Consider the following 22140-nt stretch of genomic DNA (forward strand, 5'->3'; position numbering starts at 1 on the left):
TATAAAACTATATAAAGTTATGAGATTTCACTTTTAGTTCAAATTATAGATTCATGAGACCAGAGATCACCTGTTAGAATTACAAAAGATTAATTATATCTCATGTTTAACCACTACAGAAACATCAGAACCAGTGGCAAATGTCAGAAGGATTAGCCGAGGTTAGGCTGTTCTCGGTGGGGTAGATGAGCACTGAGCGCCCAAACTCCAAATAGGCACTACTTTTAAAAATAAACCTCAAATTTGAGCTTTAAACCAGTATATTCTTGCCTGAAAAACTCTTTAAACTACATATGACATAACTGTAGTATGTTTGAATTACACAGCTTTTCTGCTTCATGTGTATCTTCAGCTGATTTTTAAAAGAGAAACTCTTTCCAGACTGATCACACGTGTGTGTGCCGCTTCTCTCTGCTGTGGATCTTCTCATGTCGTTTCAGATTTGATGACAGACTGAATCTCTTGTCACAGTGTGAACATTTGTAAGGTTTTTCTCCAGTGTGGATCCTCTCATGTGTTTTCAGATTTGATGAATCACTGAATCCCTTGCCACACTGTGAACACTTGAAAGGTTTTTCTCCAGTGTGAATTCTCTGATGCAGTTTTAATTGGTTTACTGTAGTAAAAGTCTTCTCACACTCAAAGCACATGTACTCTCTCACACCAGTGTGTGTTTTCTCATGTTGATATAAATAATACAGCTGTGAAAAACTCTTTCCACACACAGAACATGAATGTGGCTTCTCCTTTGTATGAACTCTCAGGTGTCTCTTGAAGGCTGATTCCCCACGAAATGTTTTGTCACATTGATGACATGTGAACGGCCTCTCTCCAGTGTGGATCCTCATGTGTTCTTTAAGGTTTGATGATCGCGTGCAGCTCTTCCCACACTGATTACATGTGTGCGGCTTCTCTCCAGTGTGAACTTTCATGTGACTCTTAAGAAGTCCTTTTTGTGTGAAACTCTTCCCGCACTGATCACATGTGTGTGGCTTCTCTCCAGTGTGAACTCTCATGTGATCCTTAAGATTTCCTTTTTGTGTGAAACTCTTTCCACACTGATCACATGTGAACGGCTTCTCTCCTGTATGAACTCTCATGTGAACCTCAAGATATTGTTTCCTTGAGAAACTCTTTCCACACTGCGTGCAGGTTGTAGATTTCTTGTCTCTTCTTTTCTTTAAAAACGTCTTTTTAGTCTTTGACTGACTCAAAGGTTTTTCTCCAGGTTTGACATGATCTGCTGCGGCAGTGGAGAGAATAGCCAGAGGAACTGAGCTCCTGCGGGAGCCGAGGCGACATCACTGCTGCGGCAGTGGAGATATTAGCCAGAGAAACTGAGCTCTTGCAGGAGCCGAGGCGACATCACTGCTGCAGCAGTGGAGATATTAGCCAGAGGAACTGAGCTCCTGCAGGAGCCGAGAAGATATCACTGCTGCGGCAGTGGAGAAAATAGCCAGAGGAACTGAGCTCCTGTAGGAGCCAAGGCGACATCACTGCTGCGGCAGTGGAGATATTAGCCAGAGGAACTGAGCTCCTGTAGGAGCCAAGGCGACATCACTGCTGCGGCAGCGGAGAGAATAGCCAGAGGAATTGAGCTGCTGTGGGAGCCGAGGTGCATCACTGCTGCAGCAATGATAGAAAAATTCCATTTTATTGGAATGATGGTATTAGTTGAGTTGGATATGGTGGCTTGTAGGTATGTGTGAGAGAACAAGGTGGAGCTGAAACTAGCTGATAAGTGTTTGTTGGGAAGCGATTAGATTGGCTGTAGTTCTTAAAAGCTTCTGATGACCAGCGACCAAGTGTTTGAATCTGATGCTGGGAGAGGCCTTTTTGGGTAGCTGTAGTTGCTGCTCCTATGGGGAATGGATTGTAGAGTTCTAGGGGAGGCAGCTTGAAGAATGTAGTTGGGAGGTGTCAAGGAGAGTTTTTAGTGGGTGGTTTATGGAAATATCAGCTCTGAATAATAAGGCACCGGGGTTGGGAATGGGTCCACCTCTGGTGCCAACAGCTTGAATTTCTAAGAGGATCTGATGTTGTTGGCAACGGAGTTTGGTTCCAAGGCTGTAGAATTTGGTGGAATGGGCATCAGGTTGTAGTAGACAGAGTGAACAGCATTTTGTTTGTGGGACAGTGAAGAAAGGCCGGGATAGAGTCTGTTAGCGGAGGCAGCCTCTTGCTCGGGTTGGCCCCTGGAGCCTGGGAAGGAACAGGGTGGTTAGAAAAAGAGGGAAGCTGGGGAAAATAGGACTTCTGGGCCTGCGCCAATAGCGAAGGCAGCCTCACACTATGGTCCGTAGTTGAACTGTAGAGACCAAAGACAAAAGAGAAGTAGGGTGAGAGATGGCGGGATGAAATGGCTGAGATGGCTTAGCTAGTAGTAATTCCTGTTTCGAACAGTTTGGATTGTTTAGGAAGGTACATAAATATCCTATTGATTACTTATGCCGTGAAGCCTGGAAATGAACTGTATTCAAGTTAAAGGGCCATGAAACTGCCATGAGCTGTGAACAGATATGTATAGGATGCACATCATTGAAAACACTAAAGGTACTCATTTTATTTAAAAGTTTTTATTTAAAATTTATTTTTATTTTATTTAAAAATTAAAATTAGTTATTTTTGCATTTTTCAGAGCGATTTCAATCTTCCGGTTAGAAAAGCAAAGTCAGAGCAACGTCACAAAACCTGACGTCATTGTGTACTACCGGCAAGATCCGGAGTCCTGGTTGGCTCCAAGTATGGGCTGGTCGAACATGCTGACGTCAACATTTTCTACATTTATTCATGAGAAAAAGCTCATTCAATCCAATCACTGTGCTGTAGCATAAGATTATAATCGTGGTATTATGCAAGAGGAAGTATCACTTCTCTTGCCTCTGTCTCTTGTCATTCAGAGACATATCGTTGGTGTTCATTTCCTCTAGTGTTAATTTCGTCACCTATTTTTAATTTAGTCTTAGTCTTGTGCCAAATGTCCTTGTTAGTTTTAGTCATATTTAGTCATTCACATATCTTTTTTTGTTAGTCAAGTTTTAGTCGACTAAAAGTCTTAATTTTAGTCTAGTTTTAGTCAAAAAATTGTAGTCTTTTTTTAAAAATAACACATTATTACTGAGATTATTACTGATAAACATTTCAGTAAAAAAAGTGTTTCACATATCTCAAACATTGGTTAAATGTCATAATTACCTGACAAAATACACTTGTTGAAAGATTTTTGTTGAATGCAAATGTTAAACGTGTTTCAATTTCTGATTTAGGAGACACATTCACAAATGATTAACCTGTTCTGAAGAGTATTTTATTTTAACCAACACAATTCAAAAGCTAGCATGTCGTCGTCGCTCGTCACTCGTGTTCGCTTTGGGTGTTGTGTGTTCAGCAGTTTCGTGTTGCAGCCACACGCGTATGAGACCTGTAAAGCCTCGTTTACACTGCATGCGTGTGCGGCTCGTTATGGCTGCGACGCGGCTACCGGAGCTGATACACGGCCACTCTAGTCAATGCTTGTGTTTACACCAGCCGCGCCGTGGTGCGTTTGAGAAGCGTCCCAGAAGCGGCTCGACGCGCCGCTTCGCTAAAGATAGGCGCCTCGCCTCCAAGACTCGCAGCTCAAATACAAAACAAAGTTTTCAAAATAATCACCCTGTGTAAACTCCCGCTCATATTTTACATCACTAGAAACTGACGACAAGAGATTCGAAGTTGAAAAACTTGAAATTTCTTTGTTTGAGTTGCCGGAGCCGTAACGAGCCGCACACGCATGCAGTGTAAACAAGGCTTAACTTGAGCAACAGCGCGAAGCCGCAAACTCGTTCTGAATATTTTATAGGCGTAACAGCTGATGAAAAAGCAGCGACAATTGTAGACGAAAATGAAGAGAGATTTTATCTTAGTTTTTATTTTATACAAAACATTTTCGTCTCGTCTTTTTTCTTCAACAATAATGCATGTTAATTTAGTCTTAGTCAGCATTTTTGGACAGTGGTGCAGTCTTGTCATTGTCTCGTCTTAGTCATGAAAAAAAAGGTCGTTGAAGAACATATTTCGTCTAGTCTCGTCTGACGAAATTAACACTAGTTTCCTCAGTGCTACAACACAATGTGTTTTCCTGCGACGCGACCAGAGCAGAAGTTTGGGTGCCTGTGGTTTGTTTTGCTGTAAGCTACCAGCACAAATGGAAAATATGTTCTCGTGAGATCGCATTACAATGGCGAATTCAAATATCACAAAAGCGCTGTTCTTCACCTCTGCGTTCGGACACGCGAGCCGTATGTATGTTTCCCCCAGCACAGCAGCACATGAGTGTTGTTTTGTTTTTTGCCCACAATGTGGTCAGAACTGAAGTTTGAATACGAACACATGAAAAATACGATTGTTATGCTATACACGCGGAGTGCGCATATGATCGGTTTCAGCGCAGAGCTTTGCGTTGTGTTTAACTCCCTCGGGTCGGCGTCACGCCGGCGTGATCACCGCGTTTTTTTTCTAACCAGTGTGAAAGAGACTCAAAATACTCCGTCAATGTTGCACATACAATTAAGAGCTATACACCATTTTAATCTGTGGAATATCTTCTTTTTTTTGTGTACACTCAGAGTAAAAACAAAATGTTGTGCTTTTTGTAAAATAAAGAAAACTAACATGATGCGTGATCTCTCGTCTCCCTCTGAACGAAGTCCAATCTGATAGTTCTCAGAAAATAGTAGTAGTAGTAGTAGTAGTAGTAGTAGTAGTACTTTATTGTCACTAGTCACAGGTACCAGCGAAATTAGCCATCAACCTGTCCATACATACAATATGACAAGGGGGGTAGACAGGACAGGAAGACAGAAGATTAAGGAAGGAATACAGCATAACATGAGGGAGGGTAGGAGAGAGAAAAAAAAACAACCCCCAGACAATGCTCCTAGTGGGGAGTACAGTGTGGGAACAGGAAAAAAAAAACACCTCAGCAACATAAGCACATAATCAGTACAACATGAAAACACATGACTTGCAACAGGGGAGGGAAGTGAGGGCTGGAGGTAACCCAGCACAGGCAGGCAGCCATCTGGTCCTGCAGCCATTCTAGGCGCTGGTCACAGACCCGCTTGTCAGACTGGCGGTACAAAGCGGCGAAGGCGAGGGATGGGGGGTTGGGGGGTGAATGCATATCTTTATATATGTGCATATGTGTGTGTATGTATGTATGTAAAGTTCTTGTATGTGTAGGCCTGGAGAGTCGCTACTCCTGGCATCAAATCTAGGTGCCTCAGTCCGCAGGATTGTCATAGCGATACACAGCAAATTGCCATGGAGACAACCTTGATAAGGTCCCAGACAGAGTCAACAATCAGCAGGTGTCTGTGGGAATGGGGGGAGGAACACAAGAGCGTCTCACTGCAGTGCTCTTCTGGGGGAGTCGATGTTCCAACAGCGGCCTTGGCTGAGGCCAGTGCTGGTTGACGGGAGTCGAAAGCAGATAAGATTGGGATTGTTTGGTCTTAGGTCGAGCAGCCGCATTCAATTACATGGCTACTCTCTTAGTCCATTCTGGTCTCCAAATCGATCCATTTGCCTTTGCAAAGCCGTGAGCTTCTCCGTGATGTTATCCATATTGCGCTTGATAGTCCCAGTCTCAGTACTGACCGCTCTGCCCACTGCTTCAATCATAACGGGCAGCCTTGTTAGGCTTTGGACAGCTGTCACCGTTTTCTGAATTTCTCGATAAACCAGGGCAGTGCCTAATCCAATCAGCAGAAGACCTGTTATCATGGTTCCGAATAGGTAGATATCTTCAATGTCCTCCACGGAAAGAGCCGCCAGACACACGACCTGCCACCTCTCCCACGCGTCCATCGTGTAGCCAGCTGCGAACGTTCCTGCAGGGCAGTCAGGTTCCCCCGAACCCAAACTTCTCGTCGAGAAGATGGTGTCAATTGCGTTGAGAGACCAGTTGATCAAATCCATGATTTTAGATGTTTGGAGAGCAGTGCAGAGAGAGTCTCTCAAAGTATAGACAATAAACGAGACGAGACAAGAGGAGCAAAGCAGGGAAGGTAAAGGGGAGGAGAGGGAAGAAAAATGCGACCGCCTTCGTTGAGAAGTCCGTCCGTTGAGATTAAATCGAAAACAAACCTTCTGTGTTTATGTAATCTGTATGAAAAGAGAGCCATGTCAGAAGTCCTTGATTCAGCTCATTATCCGCTAATGCGGCCACGCCCACGGAGTCAGCGCTATTCAGACGCGAATTCAGTCAATACATGCATTCATCGTCTCAATCGTGCATTTATTGTCTTGAAAAGTGTTTTGAATAGCCATAGTTAGCGATCTCTGGCCTCTGTTAGTTCAGTTATTTCCTGGATTGCCTATTCTTCTTTAGCATTGGCATTTGTGGACTAAAAGTGCACAGAGCGCCCTCCGGCTGCAAGTATGAATTGTAAACACAGTATCCAGCGTTCACAGTGACGACAATAAATAATGAATAAATACTCCTCTGTATAGAAAATTGACATAAACATGAGAATCCATCAATATTTCTCCAAATGTGCATGCTTTTAAGCTAAAAGCCTATATGAAATGCCATAGAGGTAACATAACTGTTCAGACACTTTGTATCATAGAAATGCATTATATTTTAATAATAGAATACCATTATTTTAAATTGTAATAATATTTCACAGTATTGCTGTTTTTTCTGTATGTTTGATTTATATTATGATGAGCTTGAGACATGATCAACAGAGGGTTTTTTCACAGCCTATCTGACTGAGAGGCCTTATTAATATGCAACTCATTTCAGGTCATTATGTGATTCTTTTGTCTTCTCAGGTGAGAATCACCCATTATTCATGATGATTCACGCCTCCATGCATACTGTGTTTCTTGACCAAAGATGTTTTAGAAAATTTAAATCTCTCTATTGTTTTATATGAACAAGCAGGCAGCATAATTTTTACCTCATTTTGAAGCAAAAACTCTAGTCTACAACCTCAAATACCCAGAAGTCTTGTGAACACAGATTTAATATATATTTTTTGGCTTTATTTCAGTGACTTAAGTTTTTTGTTTTTTTCAATAACCACGCATAAACGTTATTCCTTCAAAAATACAAACATGTACATACATGTTCCTTACATATTATTGTAGCCTAGTTTGTGCTGAATACAGTGTAATGACACTTTTTCCATTAATATATTTATGAAAAACTGAAAAAAGCACAAATGTCAGGGCATGTCAAAACTTCTCCAAGCCGCAAATCAGCCTCAGACCCCTGAGGGTTAACAACACTAGCCACATGGCCTATAGCTCATACAGAATAAAGTATTCATGTTTAAAATTTTTATAGACATATTTCACACTGTTACGAATGGAGACTCAGGCGGGAGATCCAAGTGCAGCATTTATTAGAAGTGAGAGTGGTCGTACAGGCAGGGTCAAAACAGGAACAAACAGGAACAGTGAGGAACAGGCAGAGTCGTAGTCAAGGGACAGGCAAAGATCAGGACAGGCAGCAACGGGTCAAAAACAAGAAACAGGCAGGAACGATAACAGACAGGCAGGAACGATAACAGACAGGCAGACAGGGAAATAACGCTCGGAATTGTCACAGGGTGAATCAAGACTTCGCGGTGAGGTGGTGTGAGTGAAAGTCCTTTATAGTCCTGATAATGAGCTGCAGCTGGGTGTGGTGATTAGTGTGGAGTGATTGTGAAGTGAGTGCAGGTGATGAGCAATGGAGGATCGTGGGAAATGTAGTCCGGGATGTGACAGGAACATGACAGGAACAGATGGTGATCGTGACATAACGCCCCCCTCCCGGAAGGCGCGTCCTCGCGACGTAAATGGAACAGCTAGGGAGGGGGGTGGGTGCATTGGGGACTGGTATGCGGACATGAACAGGGTCCCCAATGCAGGTTCCAGGAACTCGACCACCATGGCGGGTCAGGTGCTACGGGCAGCCACGGCAGGTCAGGTGGCTCAGGCGGCCACGGCAGGTCAGGTGGCTCAGGCGGCCACGGCAGTTCAGGTGGCAAGGGCGGCCACGGCAGGTCAAGAGTCTCTGGCGACCACGGCGGGTCAGGTGGTCTGGGCAGTTCAGGGACCGCTGATGACCGCGGCCGTGCAGGGTTCCCACCCACAAACTCCCCACCCCTAGGTATACTGCCCCCCCCCAAAAAGTTCTTGGGGATTTCAGCGGGGCCCGTCGCAGGTTCGTGGGCAAGGAGTTCGGGTGGCGGCGGCAGGGCCAGGCGTGTGGGTGAAGTCGTCAGGGCAAGACTCCTGAGTGGCGCTGGCAGCGCAAGGAGTTTGAGTGGCGCCGGCAGGGCTGGAAGCGTGGATGGCGCCGGCAGGGCTAGAAGCGTGGATGGCGCCGGCAGGGCTAGAAGCGTGGATGGCGCCGGCAGGGCAAGAAGCGTGGATGGCGCCGGCAGGGCAAGAAGCACTGGTGGCGCCGGCAGGGCAAGAAGCACAGGTGGCGCCGGCAGGGCAAGAAGCACAGGTGGCGCCGGCAGGGCAAGAAGCACAGGTGGCGCCGGCAGGGCAAGAAGCACAGGTGGCGCCGGCAGGGCAAGAAGCACAGGTGGCGCCGGCAGGGCAAGAAGCACAGGTGGCGCCGGCAGGGCAAGAAGCACAGGTGGCGCCGGCAGAGCGAGGAGCACAGGTGGCGCCGGCAGGGCAAGAAGCACAGGTGGCGCCGGCAGGGCAAGAAGCACAGGTGGCACCGGCAGAGCGAGGAGCACAGGTGGCGCCGGCAGAGCGAGGAGCACAGGTGGCGCCGGCAGAGCGAGGAGCTTGGGTGGTGCTGGCAGACCGAGGAGCTCGGGTGGCGCCGGCAGGACAAGACGCTTGGACGTAAGAGGGGAAAGAACAGAAGGAGCCTTCTTCCTCCTCCTCCTCCTCTTCCGAGGATGAGGCGATGGTTCACCGACTGGAGCGGTTTCTGGAGCAGACTCACTGGCTGAAGCGGGTTCTGGGGTGGACTCCATGGCTGGAACGCCCCCTACCTCCGTGAGCACCGAAGGGGCGGCCATCTTGCCCGTAGGCACTGGCAAAGCAGCCATCTTGTCCATCGCGTCCAGGGCGCTTGAGTCCATGGCAACTGGTGAGCTTGAGTGCGTTGCAACCGGCGAACTTGAGAGCGTTGCAATAGGCGAACCTGAGAGCGTTGCAATAGACGAACTTGAGAGCGTTGCAATAGACGAACTTGAGAGCGTTGCAATAGACGAACTTGAGAGCGTAGCGACCGGCTGGCTTGGGTGCGAAGCGGCCACCGGGCTTGGGAGCGAAGCGGCCGGCAGAGGCTTGGGAATGCCAGCCACTCGTGCTGAAGTCAGCGGAGGATCAGCCACACTGGAACGTAGTCCTCTGCGCCCTTGGATAGATCCAGAGACGTGACGTGACACTGCACGGTCAGCTGAGACGTGACGTGACTCTGGGCGATCAGCGGAGACGTGACGTGACTCTGGGCGATCAGCGGAGACGTGACGTGACTCTGGGCGATCAGCGGAGACGTGACGTGACTCTGGGCGATCAGCGGAGACGTGACGTGACTCTGGGCGATCAGCGGAGACGTGACGTGACTCTGGGCGATCAGCGGAGACGTGACGTGACTCTGGGCGATCAGCGGAGACGTGACGTGACTCTGGGCGATCAGCGGAGACGTGACGTGACTCTGGGCGATCAGCGGAGACGTGACCTGACTCTGGGCGATCAGCGGAGACGTGACGTGACTCTGGGCGATCAGCGGAGACGTGACCTGACTCTGGGCGATCAGCGGAGACGTGACGTGACTCTGGGCGATCAGCGGAGACGTGACGTGACTCTGGGCGATCAGCGGAGACGTGACGTGACTCTGGGCGATCAGCGGAGACGTGACGTGACTCATGGAGATCAGCTGGGACATAGACTGGTGTTGTTGTAATGGTAGCCGCCATTTTGTGAATGTTCTTTGATGCGGCGTCCATTACGTGATCAAGCATGGTGTCGCGTTCTTCTGCGACACCCACAGTAAAGGGAGATCCGCTCAGTAGTAAAGCCTGTTCAATATAACATTCCAAAGTCCCGTCGGGCTGATGAAATGGCATGAAGGAACTGAGCGGATCAGATAGTCCACCGCGAAAAAATATCATGAGGCACTCCTCATTAAAACAAGTTAACGGTGCCAGTTCAATAAAGTCCATGACATATTCCTCAATGGATCTGTCTCCCTGACGGAGACCTATTAGCTGAGCCGATGGGTTCATATTAGAGGTGACAGAAACACTCACGGTAGCTGCTGGATCTTGGTGTGGCGAAGTCTTCTGTAACGAAGCGGGACTCATGGTAAGATCCATTTGCAGCTTTTATTCAAATGAGAGTGGTCGTACAGGCAGGGTCAAAACAGGAACAAACAGGAACAGTGAGGAACAGGCAGAGTCGTAGTCAAGGGACAGGCAAAGATCAGGACAGGCAGCAACGGGTCAAAAACAAGAAACAGGCAGGAACGATAACAGACAGGCAGGAACGATAACAGACAGGCAGACAGGGAAATAACGCTCGGAATTGTCACAGGGTGAATCAAGACTTCGCGGTGAGGTGGTGTGAGTGAAAGTCCTTTATAGTCCTGATAATGAGCTGCAGCTGGGTGTGGTGATTAGTGTGGAGTGATTGTGAAGTGAGTGCAGGTGATGAGCAATGGAGGATCGTGGGAAATGTAGTCCGGGATGTGACAGGAACATGACAGGAACAGATGGTGATCGTGACACACACATTCTCCTGCACCAAACATGAACCAGCACGGTGTATGCACACATATTTCATTAAGTCTTCTTCAAATTAATTGTATGTGCAAACTGGACACTGATACAGTGGTGTAGCCTATCTGAACGCAATGACACAATTATTCTAATAGACAAAAGACTGATTTTGAGAGTGCAGTGCTCGTAAACATAATCAAAGTAGCCTATTATTAGCCCCATTAAATATTCTTTCGCATTTCTCCCTTGTGCTTGGGAGTTTGTTGTCATTTTCTCTGTGCTCATATATTAATATTCATTATTGTGTATAATGAGTGTGTTCTGTGCTTCATTGGTTGTTCTATCCCCTCTTGAAGTTACTTCAAAACAGAAATACATATTATGACTTTAAGTTTCTAAGCGATTTTGTTGATGAATCGCAGGATAGCGATGACAATAAGTTCTGAGTTTCAATAATTCTGTATGCAACCGTGCATGCAATATGAATGTTATATACAAGCATATAACAGCTGTGTGCGTGTTTAAACCACAAGCGGCACCTTAACTTTTACAGAAACAGTTAAAAATGTGAATTCCCCCAATCAACATTGATCCAGATGGCATAACAGTGGAAATTAATTCAGGGACAGAAAACAAGAAGAATTTTAACTGTGCTCTTGCGGGGTTCAGCTGATAGAGTGGAAAGTGTGAGCTGGCTGGGGCTGAATCTGCGCTGCCGCACAGCTCTGGCTTGCTGGAGGCCTGCTGCGGCGGCCTGATGTTGGAGGAAGGCCGTTCCTTCACAGGAAGAGGCGGCATTGCCCGAGACTCGAGCTTGGTGCTCGACTGCCTTGTTGTCCATTTCTTTATGGCAGTAATGATAGAATGGGCAGGACTAGGGAAATACACAGAAGGAGATCGCTGATGTTTCAACCGCAGTTAGGAGAGTAGGCCTCGGCGTCTTTACATGCAGGGACCCATTTGTTTGGGCTGACGCCCCCCGAAATAACTCTGTGAGATCAGCGCTGGTGTAATTGCTCCTAGTAAGGCCAGAGGATTGTAGCAAATATTCCATGAGGACGAAAGATTCTTCATTGGATGCAAAAAGAGATTAATTTCGGACATGTTGGGAACTTAGGGCGGGTCAGATGCTGTAAAACTGTTGAGGAATATGGGTGAGTCAACTCTGTCTATATATGTAATGTTGGAGATTGAGACGACAGGGTGGTAGATCCAAATGCAAGCTTTATTAAAAGAGTGTAGTCACACAAGCAGGAAGTCAAACACCAACAAACAGGATCAGGAGAGACGAGGCAAAGGGTAGACCAAAAACACAAGCAAATATCAGGGCAGGCAGCAAACGATCATAATCCAGGAAACAGTCCAAAGTCAAAAATACAGGCAGAGCAAGAAACACAGAGACAAGGTCGAAAACAAGGTGCAACACAGAGCTAAGCAATACTGGCTCCTAGATGGGGAATTGTGGGAAATGTAGTCCAGAGTGATGTGTGACTTTCCCTGCGTTCCATTCGGAAGGACTCATCTCTATGCCCTAATTCCTTCAAAGGGTTTACCCTCCGGAGTGAGAGCTTCGAAGGGATCAAAAAACTCTTTTAGAACGCACTTCTTTGTCATCTTAACGAGACAATCAAGGAGGAGTAGATTGTGCAAGCTGCGCCCTTTGTTTAACGTTAGTTTATTTATTTCTTTTTATCGCACCATATTGTATATTGTATCTATGAATTTGAAACATTTGAATGGACTGTTAAATGGAGCTGTAAAGTATTTTTCTTGAAGTACAATGTCGTTTTGACCATATTAATGTACCAAATCTAACTCGTATAAATATTACAGTAGTATAGAAAAATACTATGCATACATTTATAGGTAAAATCAAACTCTGAGCCTCCTGTCACCATGGTCATTTTCACTCCGAAGAGCCCTTCGGAGGGCGATATATCCCGTTTGGAACGCACCGCCTGTGTGCCATTAAAAAGATGACAATGGTGAACCGGTGACCTCAGGTGGGGAGTAGCAGGAAACAGCAGGCGCAGGATACATGACAATATATATGCTTTCACTCATGCTGATTGGGTAAATATGTTGATTACTAATTGCTAACAGCTGGCTAAAGTGACGTGATGATTAGCCAGATTATTTGAATGTTGCTCCTCCCGAATTTTGTCAATCAAACATTAAAGGGGTACTTCACCCCTGGAAAGATGAATGTGTATTTAAAATTGGTCATTTATGTAGTAGAAATGTGAAATTATTTTTGAATTTGGAGCTTTCTAGACTGAGAAAAGGCAGAAAATGTATTTTTGACTAATGTGGATGAAAGACAACAACTCCCAGAATGCACTTGTTTTGCTGCCCCTGCGAGGCCACGCCCAAACCACGCCTATCGGTTACAGGCGGAATTACCAGGAAAATTCAAACAACTAAGGCTTGCTTTGTTACATATTAATTCTATAAATCGTGAGTTAGTTCATACATTTACAGCGAAATGGTGCTAAATTGCTTTGTACCTGGATGTACACCCAAAACCAGGAAAGGACAAGTAAGTTTCCATCATTTTCTGATTAAGTTAAAGATTTGGAGCGATGTAAACAGTGGCTGCGGGCCATCAAACACCCGAAGTTTGGAGATGACACCGTTATAGAAAACCTAAAAAACCGCAGAATATGTAGTCTCCATTTCAAGCACGAGGACTACGAACCAAATATCCTTGCAATGAAGAGAACCATTCTGAAGGACACCGCGATCGATATTCACTTTCCCAGAGGACGAACAGCCTGGGCATCTGGTACTAAGCGTATTCGCCTAGAGGTAAGACTCGCTGATACTAGACTGATAACACAGTAGCCTATATGTAGTGTTGTAGGTAGCAGTAAAACTGCAAACTTAGCAAAGTAACGTTAGATAGACAATTACATATAAGTTGCACATAAGTTGACTGTTATCAAAGTAAAGCCACTGTTCTGTAAAACTGAGTTAGTCTATTTATCTATTTATGCTAACGTTACCACAAAAGCCTGTTGCTGTATTGGTTGAGATGACTGCAGAGACCGATAAATTTGCGAGATGAACCACTGATGTAGTGCAGACTATAACAAAATATGTTAAGCTTAAAAATATAATTGACACCCACTTTTGATAAAATCTTTGATCTATGTCCGTGAGTAACCTCAAAGGCGCATATGTATGGGCGTGGTGAAAAAATGCAGAACTACTGGCTGTAGTTTTATGCCTCTGGTCAAAAAAGCCTCAGATGACGCAAAATGACGATTTTTGCGTCATCGGAGGCTTTTTTACAGAATAAAAATGCATAAATCTCTCATCTCGGGCTGATATGAAGGGGGAAAGCACAGTAATTCGAAAATACTAGTGGTATTCTACTAATACAAAGCTTAATGCTAAATCCTGAAGTAACCCTTTAAGTGAAATACTATAGCTCCATAATTAGCCATTTAACTGTAATCTTCAACTCGCACTTATGCTTGCAATTTACTGCAAACATCTAAAACATGAATAACGATCTCCCTCAACAGAAGATGACATCAGTATAATCAAAGTGATCGTATAATATGACGACAGATGTAAATATACACGTTAGTTATAGTTAAACATGCTTAATTAGTTGCTTAATTTAGTTACAATAACGTCAACACTCAACAATTAAATGCCAGATTACAAGCTAAACTTTCTCATAACTGTATATCAACAGTAAATAAATCACTTTACAAGATGAACGCACCAGAGACTAGTGAGGGAAGGAAAATGTACTAGACAAAATGCGGCTAGTTTAACAGTTTTACCACAAATATCATCTTTCAGATGATCCTTGGAAGCCATAGCCAAAATCGAAAACAAAAATAAAATTAGCTTAATATCACAGGCCTAAAGTGTAAGCAGATATTTGAATGTTTAGTTCTCTCCTGGCTCTCAGCTGGGCGCTGGTATTACAATGGAACGTTCTATTGAGTGTCGCTTCTCGTTAGTGTATATTCTTTGGTATAAAGCCCTGTTCAAACTGCCAGCGACACACAGTGACAAAGCGACAGTGACCGTTGACGACAGAATATCATTCTTGATTCAGCCTTTTGAATTAATCATTTGAATAAATAACCGAATGGCTCACTCATTAAGACAGTCACATGCCACCATCTACTGGCAGTTTAATTTCATGTTTACAAGTATAAATTTCCCACCAACATTTCTGTTGTAGGCGTGTCCAGAGACAGGAGAGACGCAACAAAATTAAGGAAATTTCAACTTTATGCAAATGAGGAGTGCATTTTGCGAGCAACAACCAATAGGAGTGAAGGCTCTCTGGAGCTCACGTCACCATCTCGAGTGCAGGCAATACAGACAGGAATAGTTCTGGATCGATTTCACTGTTTTATATGATTTAACTGTACATACATATAATAAAATTATGCGCAAAAAAAAAACTGTCGGCAGTCTTGTGAGTTTGATTCATACATTTTGTGTTGTTAATATGATGCTATGAGCAGTGTAGCACTGCTGCAGTTCATATTACAGTTTCCCCTGCATTGTGTTGATTATTAGGGACAAGAAAATTGATTATTCGTCAAATTTGCATGACATTTTAGTTGATAGATCGATCGTTAATCTAGTTAATGATTTAATGCACTGAGCTCTGCATTCACAACACTCTACAACAGCAGAATGTTACTTTTAATTATTTTAAACCTAATTCCTAGTCAAATTAGAATGATTTCTTATTTTTACCAATGACATTAGAGCGACAGCACTAGGAACGCCCACAAGCGACTTCACAGTACAGAGACTAGTGACATGCAGTGAAAAAGTTGCTGGCGGTGTGAACGGAGCTTAAGCTTGAGTGCAGATGCAATATTCCTCTTGTGCTCGTGAGTTATGCTCTTTACACAGGGATTGGGGATCTGAATTTTAATCTTTTTATAACTCTGAGAAGAATCTGCTGAAACAGTGAATGTTAAGTCTATTTACTGTACATTTAGATAAATAGGCATGCAGCGGTGGTTTGTGCGGAAATGGGAGGCTAATATGTAAATTAGTAATGATCAAAACTAAATTTATAACTTGATAATTTATGTTTCATTGACCAACCGAGTGCAGATCTGATGACACACTGAAGTGATAGTGAAAGCTGATTGACCTTAAAGGGTTAGTTCACCCAAAAATTCTGTCATTTATTACTCACCCTCATGTCGTTTCACACCCGTAAGACCTTCGTCAATCTTCGGAACACAAATTAAGATATTTAGGTTGAAATCCAATGGCTCTGTGAGGCCTTCATAAGGAGCAATGACATTTCCTGAAGCAGTGTTTTGAAATCGGCCATCAATAAATAAGTCGTTATTTTGTTTTTTTTGGCACTCCAAAAATATTCTTGTGACTTTATAATATTAATATTGAACCACTGTACTCACATGAACTGATTTAAATATGTTTTTAGTACCTTTATGGATATTGAGAGAGGAAGTGTCATTGTTCCCTATAAAGTTCGCTTTAGCAAGCCGTTTCGAACTTCCAGAAAGAACACGTTTTGGCCTGATTTTGTTCGAAATGACATCACATCAGTTCGTTCTTCGATTTCGTTTGAAGTATACGGGAACCTTTATGTACCTATAACTGCATTTGCCACCGTACGCATCTGAAATAAACATGTTTACTCCGGAGGGAGAAACTGCCACTAAATATTTCAGTGTTGTTGGCATATTAGTGACTGTATGATACACTTCTAGGGTTTTTGGCTGCAAGACAATCAATTACACAGGTTGTGTTTGAAAAGTGTCCTTTAAATGCTTGGGGCAACATCGCTTTGATTGTTTCACGACCACATATCATGCAACCACATAACAAGATCCTTGGTGTGTTCAGACATTATGTCTGTCCAGATTCCACCAGTCTTGCTGACCTGACCTGATGTTTTAAATTGTCGTGCTAAATCAGCCGTGACAAAGTTTTGCCTTAGTCGGTCCACAACCAACATGATTGGTGAAGTAGGGGCAAATAATTGCAGGCAGGATACAAGGGTTTTAAACTCAATGAGTGGAATCCCTGTATACAAGACAGAGTCTGCATCACTCTTCAAAATACTATCTGCAACAGGGCCTGATCATTCTGGCAATGGTGTAGCACTCATTCTGCAGGTGATGGACGGCCCTCTTGAATAGGTGTGGTCCTCTATCTCTGGGTCTGACCACTGTGTTTGGACATCACAGAGCACGGCTCCTCATCCCAATCCATCTAGTCAAGCTCATCTGAGAGTACAAATACACTTCACAATTATTAGGGCATTAGAGACATTATCACTTTATTTTTTTTGGGTCGTCTTTCATAGCCCAACCACAAAGTAGGATGCAGGTTTTCCTCTGTTAGTTTTTTGTTGACGAAATTAAATGAGCACATGTAGTGTTTTGGGTGGTCTCTTCAAGTTTAGGTTTTTCAGCCACATTCTTCTGTATTCCTCGTCTGTTGGTAGGTGAAGGAACTTGTACCGTTTGTCATAAGAACAATCCCTCAAGGTTAAATCAGAAGATTTTTTGTAAAAATGTTTCTGTAACAGCTGCCAAAAAATAGCTATATAGCTCCACTGTGGTTTTTAACAAATTTAAAAAAAAAAAAAAAAAAAAAAAAAAAAACCTTTTCAAAACATCCCTTCTGTTTTTTTCACAAGTCACACCCTGTATATATATACTGGTAAACAATGACTTTTAATGTGTTTCAATTCAGACACATGAATGAACTCATAACCTTTTAAACATTGTTTGTACCATATTTGTCACTGTTTTAATTTTAGTATATAAAAATTATCTGGTAAAATAGTTGGATTTCTATGCACTTCTGTGTTTGTAGACAATGCATGACTTTTATTTTGAAGTGGCGACATGACGTCATAAGACTGCGCCGCGCTCCTACATCTGCTGTGATTCTGCTGAATAAAGGTTTGTTTTAAGAATTTAAGTTTTAATCGCCAGAAACAGTTTTGTAGTTTTAATAGTTTTACAAGCGATGTGAAATGAGTTTATTTACTATTTAATGTAACATTGTGATTCTTTATCTAACTGTAATGAGGGATATTTGTGTGAGTAAAACTCATATCCACTGATGAGAAACAGTAAACCTGCGTCTCATTTCTCTGTCTATAAATCATAAATCAGTTTATCATGAACACGAGTTCAGTCTCTGGAGTGTAATGATGGAGAAACTGAACTTTTCAACTCCGAGTCAATTGAATCAAACACTTTGAGAAATGATTCAGTGAATCACGACTCGTGCTGCTCAAACAGTGAACATGAACGAGGACAACAAACACTAACAAACTAACTAATCACGTTTTCATCAAAGAGTAATCGTTTAAATATAATCTATAATCCTTTAAATACCAAATGTAGATCATAAATGTCTAAATATTAAGTTTATTAATTTGCAGCGTTAGTTTTGAGTGTTTTTTTTTTTTTTTTTTGTCTAAACAGGTCATTGAAGACTTATAACTTTAATTATTCTCTTCTTAAAGATGGCGTTTATTAAAGAGGAGACTGAAGACATGAATATTGAGTTTATTAAAGAGGAAACTAAAGATCTGAAGATTGAGTGTATTAAAGATGAGACTGAAGACATGAAGATTGAAGAAACATTCAGTGTGAAACATGAAGAAACTGATGAACAAACAGGTTGGTTTTATTCTCACAGCTGAACTCAGTTATTTGATCATTATTAAAAATAATGATCAAATATCATTTGAAATCATTTGAATCATCTCTCTCTCTCTCGACACTGATCTCATGTTGTATTTCTGCACAGGCACATTTCAGTACATTCACGTTGTTTTCACACATTCAGGATAATATTTGGATTTGTGCTGTGTACTTCAGTATATATGCAGGTCAAGGCAGTTGGTTTAGGGTTTTTTTATCTCCATGTGGTTCTGTTCAGTATTGTAACTGGACTGGTCTAAAATGTAAACAAGCTCTTTTCTGTTGCTACACTATACACTGTGGATTCTCAAACATTTTTTGCTGTGTTTTTTTGTGTGGGTGCTTTAGTGTACATAAATGTATGAATTATTTGGACTCATAGCATTTGGTGATTTGTTGTCCTTTTGGACTTGGATAAAGTTGGTTTTATATTCGCACATTCGGACATCTGTATTCAATAGCCTTGTTAATCACACTACATTGGACATTCAGTGGACATTCACAAGTAAATATGCCATTAAAACAATACTTGCCTATTTTGATCGACTGTGAAAAATCGTTGGTTGTCAATATCATAACGCTGCTTAAAATTCGCAAACATTAATTTATTGCACATTTATTGGAAAGTCTGAATTTATCAGAAGTCTGAATGTGCGACTATAAAACCAACTTTACCCAACTGTCCTTTTGGAGTCTGCAAGTGTCCTCTTTTTGAAAAGACACCTAAATTTACCTTAAAAAGATGAAAAATACAGTTTTGTGAGAATCACACTTCAATCTGATGTATGCTTAATTTCACGATAAGTGTGAGATTAATAGTGATTAATTGCGATTAAAATTTAATCTATTGACAGCTATAATTTTGATGTTAAATCCACTATTGTATTATATATATATATATATATATAATTGTTCTAAACACAGTATTTAGTTTAATTACATCAGAAGTAACTGTAATTAAATTACAGAAAAAATAGGAGTAATGGATAATTTGACATGGTTTAGTGTAACTTTTATCAGGTTTGGTTAGTGGTGTCTAAAATGCATCTTTACGCACAACTGCCAGCCAGCATGAAGAGTTTCTTGAGAATCCAGAGGCACCAGCAGCTTCAAATACCTGTTTGCTGCTCAACACTGGCTTTTTTATAGCTGCCCTTTTAATACAATAAATTTTTTAATTTTCGGCCTTTATCTGACCGAGTTCTGCTGTGCTCTAAATCACTCACAAATCTTATGATAATTTGATAATCTCCATTCAGTTTCACACAATATTAGTTGTTTTCATGCCTTTTGCACAACATTGCACCATTTCATGCTTTTCATCTTCAGAAAGATCTTTCTTCCTCCACATATTGCATGAGAACTGTGACTTGCTTAATAATGTGGAACAACCTCTAAGTAGGGTTTCCATAGATCTGGCAAATTATTTTGTCTGAGATTGATACCAGTTATCTAAAAAGACATGGATAAATAAACAAACAAACATTTTCTTAGAAAAATTAAAATCTGAATGTTTATTGTACTGAAATCTTACTGATATGTCACTTGTATAATAATTTGGAATGCAGTGTATGTACATTTGCCGACGCCACCATTTATTTATTTATTTATTTATTTTTTCAAATAAATGACGGCTGTTAACAGCGACACGAATTGTGGGCTATCTGCAGCAGCGAAGGATACACCTCATGCATCCTCCAAATTCCTGCGAAAGAAGGACGCATTCCAAGGTCACGTTCGGAGAGTCCTACTTACTTTTCTGAAACGATACAACCTCAATGAAGTATGCAACCTTCGAATGCGACCTCCGGAGGATGCACAGCTTCTCTCTCAGCCACTTCCTTTTTCCTGGTGGCTTTATCTGGTCTCCCCATGTCAATTACTGCAATGAGACACGGGTGTTTATCATTTGCACTTGACCTGCTTACGCACCGCTCGTCTCCTGCGTCTCTCTCCCGCTGCTGAACCACGCCCCCCTTGCCACACACTCGCTCTTCTCCGATTGCTCCACACCAATCTTTTGACCTGAGGGAGGGATTCTAACAGACCAATCACAGCACTTGTGGTCTGTGTAGAATTGATGCGTTACATTATAGCACAGAGATGTTGCACATCAGGCTACGTCGTAGGCTATGTGTGGTACCCGCAGCCTACGCCGTGCCTACAGCGTACACGTGACGCAGAAATATAATTTGGCCTTAAGTCTTCAGGAATGCTTGAAAATTACAGGCAGGTGTATTTGATTAGGGATGAAAGACAGTGGTCCTCCAGTACCAAACCTGCCCATCCCTGATCCATAGGATTGGATAGGATAGGATAGGATAGGGTATAGAACATACATGTTGTTGGTGTTGATACTTTAAATGTCTAAATTGTTTTATGTCTATTTTTGCCCTAGACCTAACGTCACTGAAAGAAGTGAGTCATGAACCTAATGAAAGGGAAGAAGAGAAAGAACATTACGATGAACATCATGATTTCATGATTGGAGAAAGATCAACACAGGTTTCCTCACAAAAAAGAGATCAAAAGACTAAGAGTGTCACACACAAAAAACACCTCAAAGTCAATATGAGAATTCACACTGGAGAGAAACCTTTCACCTGCCAACAATGTGGACAGAGTTTCACACGTGAAGAAACCCTTAAAGACCACGTGAGAATTCACACTGGAGAAAAGCCGTATACCTGCCGACAATGTGGACAGAGTTTCAGTCAAAAGGGAAGCCTTACTGTCCATGTGAGAATTCATACTGGAGAAAAGCCTCATACCTGTCAAGAGTGTGGAAAGAGTTTCAGTCGAAAAGAAAGCCTTAAAGCCCACATGAAAATTCACACTGGAGAAAAGCCTTACACCTGTCAAGAGTGTGGAAAGAGTTTCAGTAATAAAGGAAGACTTAAAATCCACATGAGAATTCACACTGGAGAAAAGCCTTACACCTGCAAAGAGTGTGGAAAGAGTTTCAGTGTGAAAGGAAACCTTGCAGTCCACATGAGAATTCACACTGGAGAAAAGCCTTACACCTGCCAACAATGTGGAAATGGTTTCAGTCAAAAAGGAAGCCTTATAGCCCACTTGAGAATTCACACTGGAGAGAAGCCTTACACCTGTCAACAGTGTGGAAAGAGTTTCAGTCATAAAGGAAGCTTTAAAGACCATATAACAACTCACACTGGAGAAAAGCCTTACACCTGCACTCTGTGCGGGAATGGCTTCACACAGGAACAAAGCCTTCAGGAACACATGGATATTCACACTGAAGAGAAGCCTTTTATATGTGATCATTGTGGAAAGAGTTTCTTATCTAAAGGTAACCTTAAGGTCCACATGAGGATTCACTGAAAGAGAACTGAACTGAACTTTTAAGGCCAGAACACACCAAGCCGACGCCGACGAACTAGCGGAGACGAAAGCAGACTGTGGGGTTGGCTCACGTCGGCAGCGTCTATGTCCAAAGTTGCCCTGCCACACCAAACCGATGCTAAACAGCCGACGGCCAAGCAGCACGTCAGTTCTGCGCCTGCGTGAGATGAAATGCCTTTCCGAAACAGCAGGCGGCAGTAGCTGAGCAGCCAATCAGAATGATCAGATGGCTCGATGGCCGGACGAGCTCCAACGGCGATTCAACATTTCAAATCGGCCGAAAAAAGGCCGACGAGGACCAACTTCAGCCGACGGTGCGGAACACACTGAGAAAACTTAGTCGGCCGACGAAGAAAAACTGC

At 42.9% G+C, this 22140-nt stretch overlaps 2 protein-coding genes across 4 annotated transcripts; one reads left to right on the forward strand and one right to left on the reverse strand.

Moving 5' to 3' along the window:
- Positions 1-419: 419 nt before the first annotated feature.
- On the reverse strand, positions 420-1269 carry LOC125263527 (gastrula zinc finger protein XlCGF49.1-like; the record flags this gene model as incomplete). The annotated part of the gene is made up of 2 exons (XM_048182534.1): positions 420-1093; positions 1245-1269. Coding segments are annotated over 2 exons (699 nt in total), but the record flags the coding sequence as incomplete, so codon positions are not given.
- A 16251-nt stretch (positions 1270-17520) lies between these two features.
- On the forward strand, positions 17521-21861 carry LOC125263364 (gastrula zinc finger protein XlCGF8.2DB-like). 3 transcript variants are annotated; one of them, XM_048182388.1, is made up of 3 exons: positions 17521-17662; positions 18235-18391; positions 20814-21861. In XM_048182388.1, the coding sequence occupies exons 2-3, from the start codon at positions 18235-18237 to the stop codon at positions 21755-21757; spliced, it is 1101 nt and encodes a 366-aa protein (XP_048038345.1). In that variant the 5' UTR covers positions 17521-17662; the 3' UTR covers positions 21758-21861. The 3 variants fall into 3 exon arrangements, with proteins under 3 accessions (XP_048038345.1, XP_048038337.1, XP_048038353.1); XM_048182396.1 differs by lacking the exon at positions 17521-17662 and adding an exon at positions 17985-18066; XM_048182380.1 differs by lacking the exon at positions 17521-17662 and having other exon boundaries at positions 17976-18391.
- Positions 21862-22140: the final 279 nt, after the last annotated feature.

The sequence above is a fragment of the Megalobrama amblycephala genome, linkage group LG1 (genome assembly GCF_018812025.1).
Source record: "Megalobrama amblycephala isolate DHTTF-2021 linkage group LG1, ASM1881202v1, whole genome shotgun sequence".
Lineage (NCBI taxonomy): Eukaryota > Metazoa > Chordata > Actinopteri > Cypriniformes > Xenocyprididae > Megalobrama > Megalobrama amblycephala.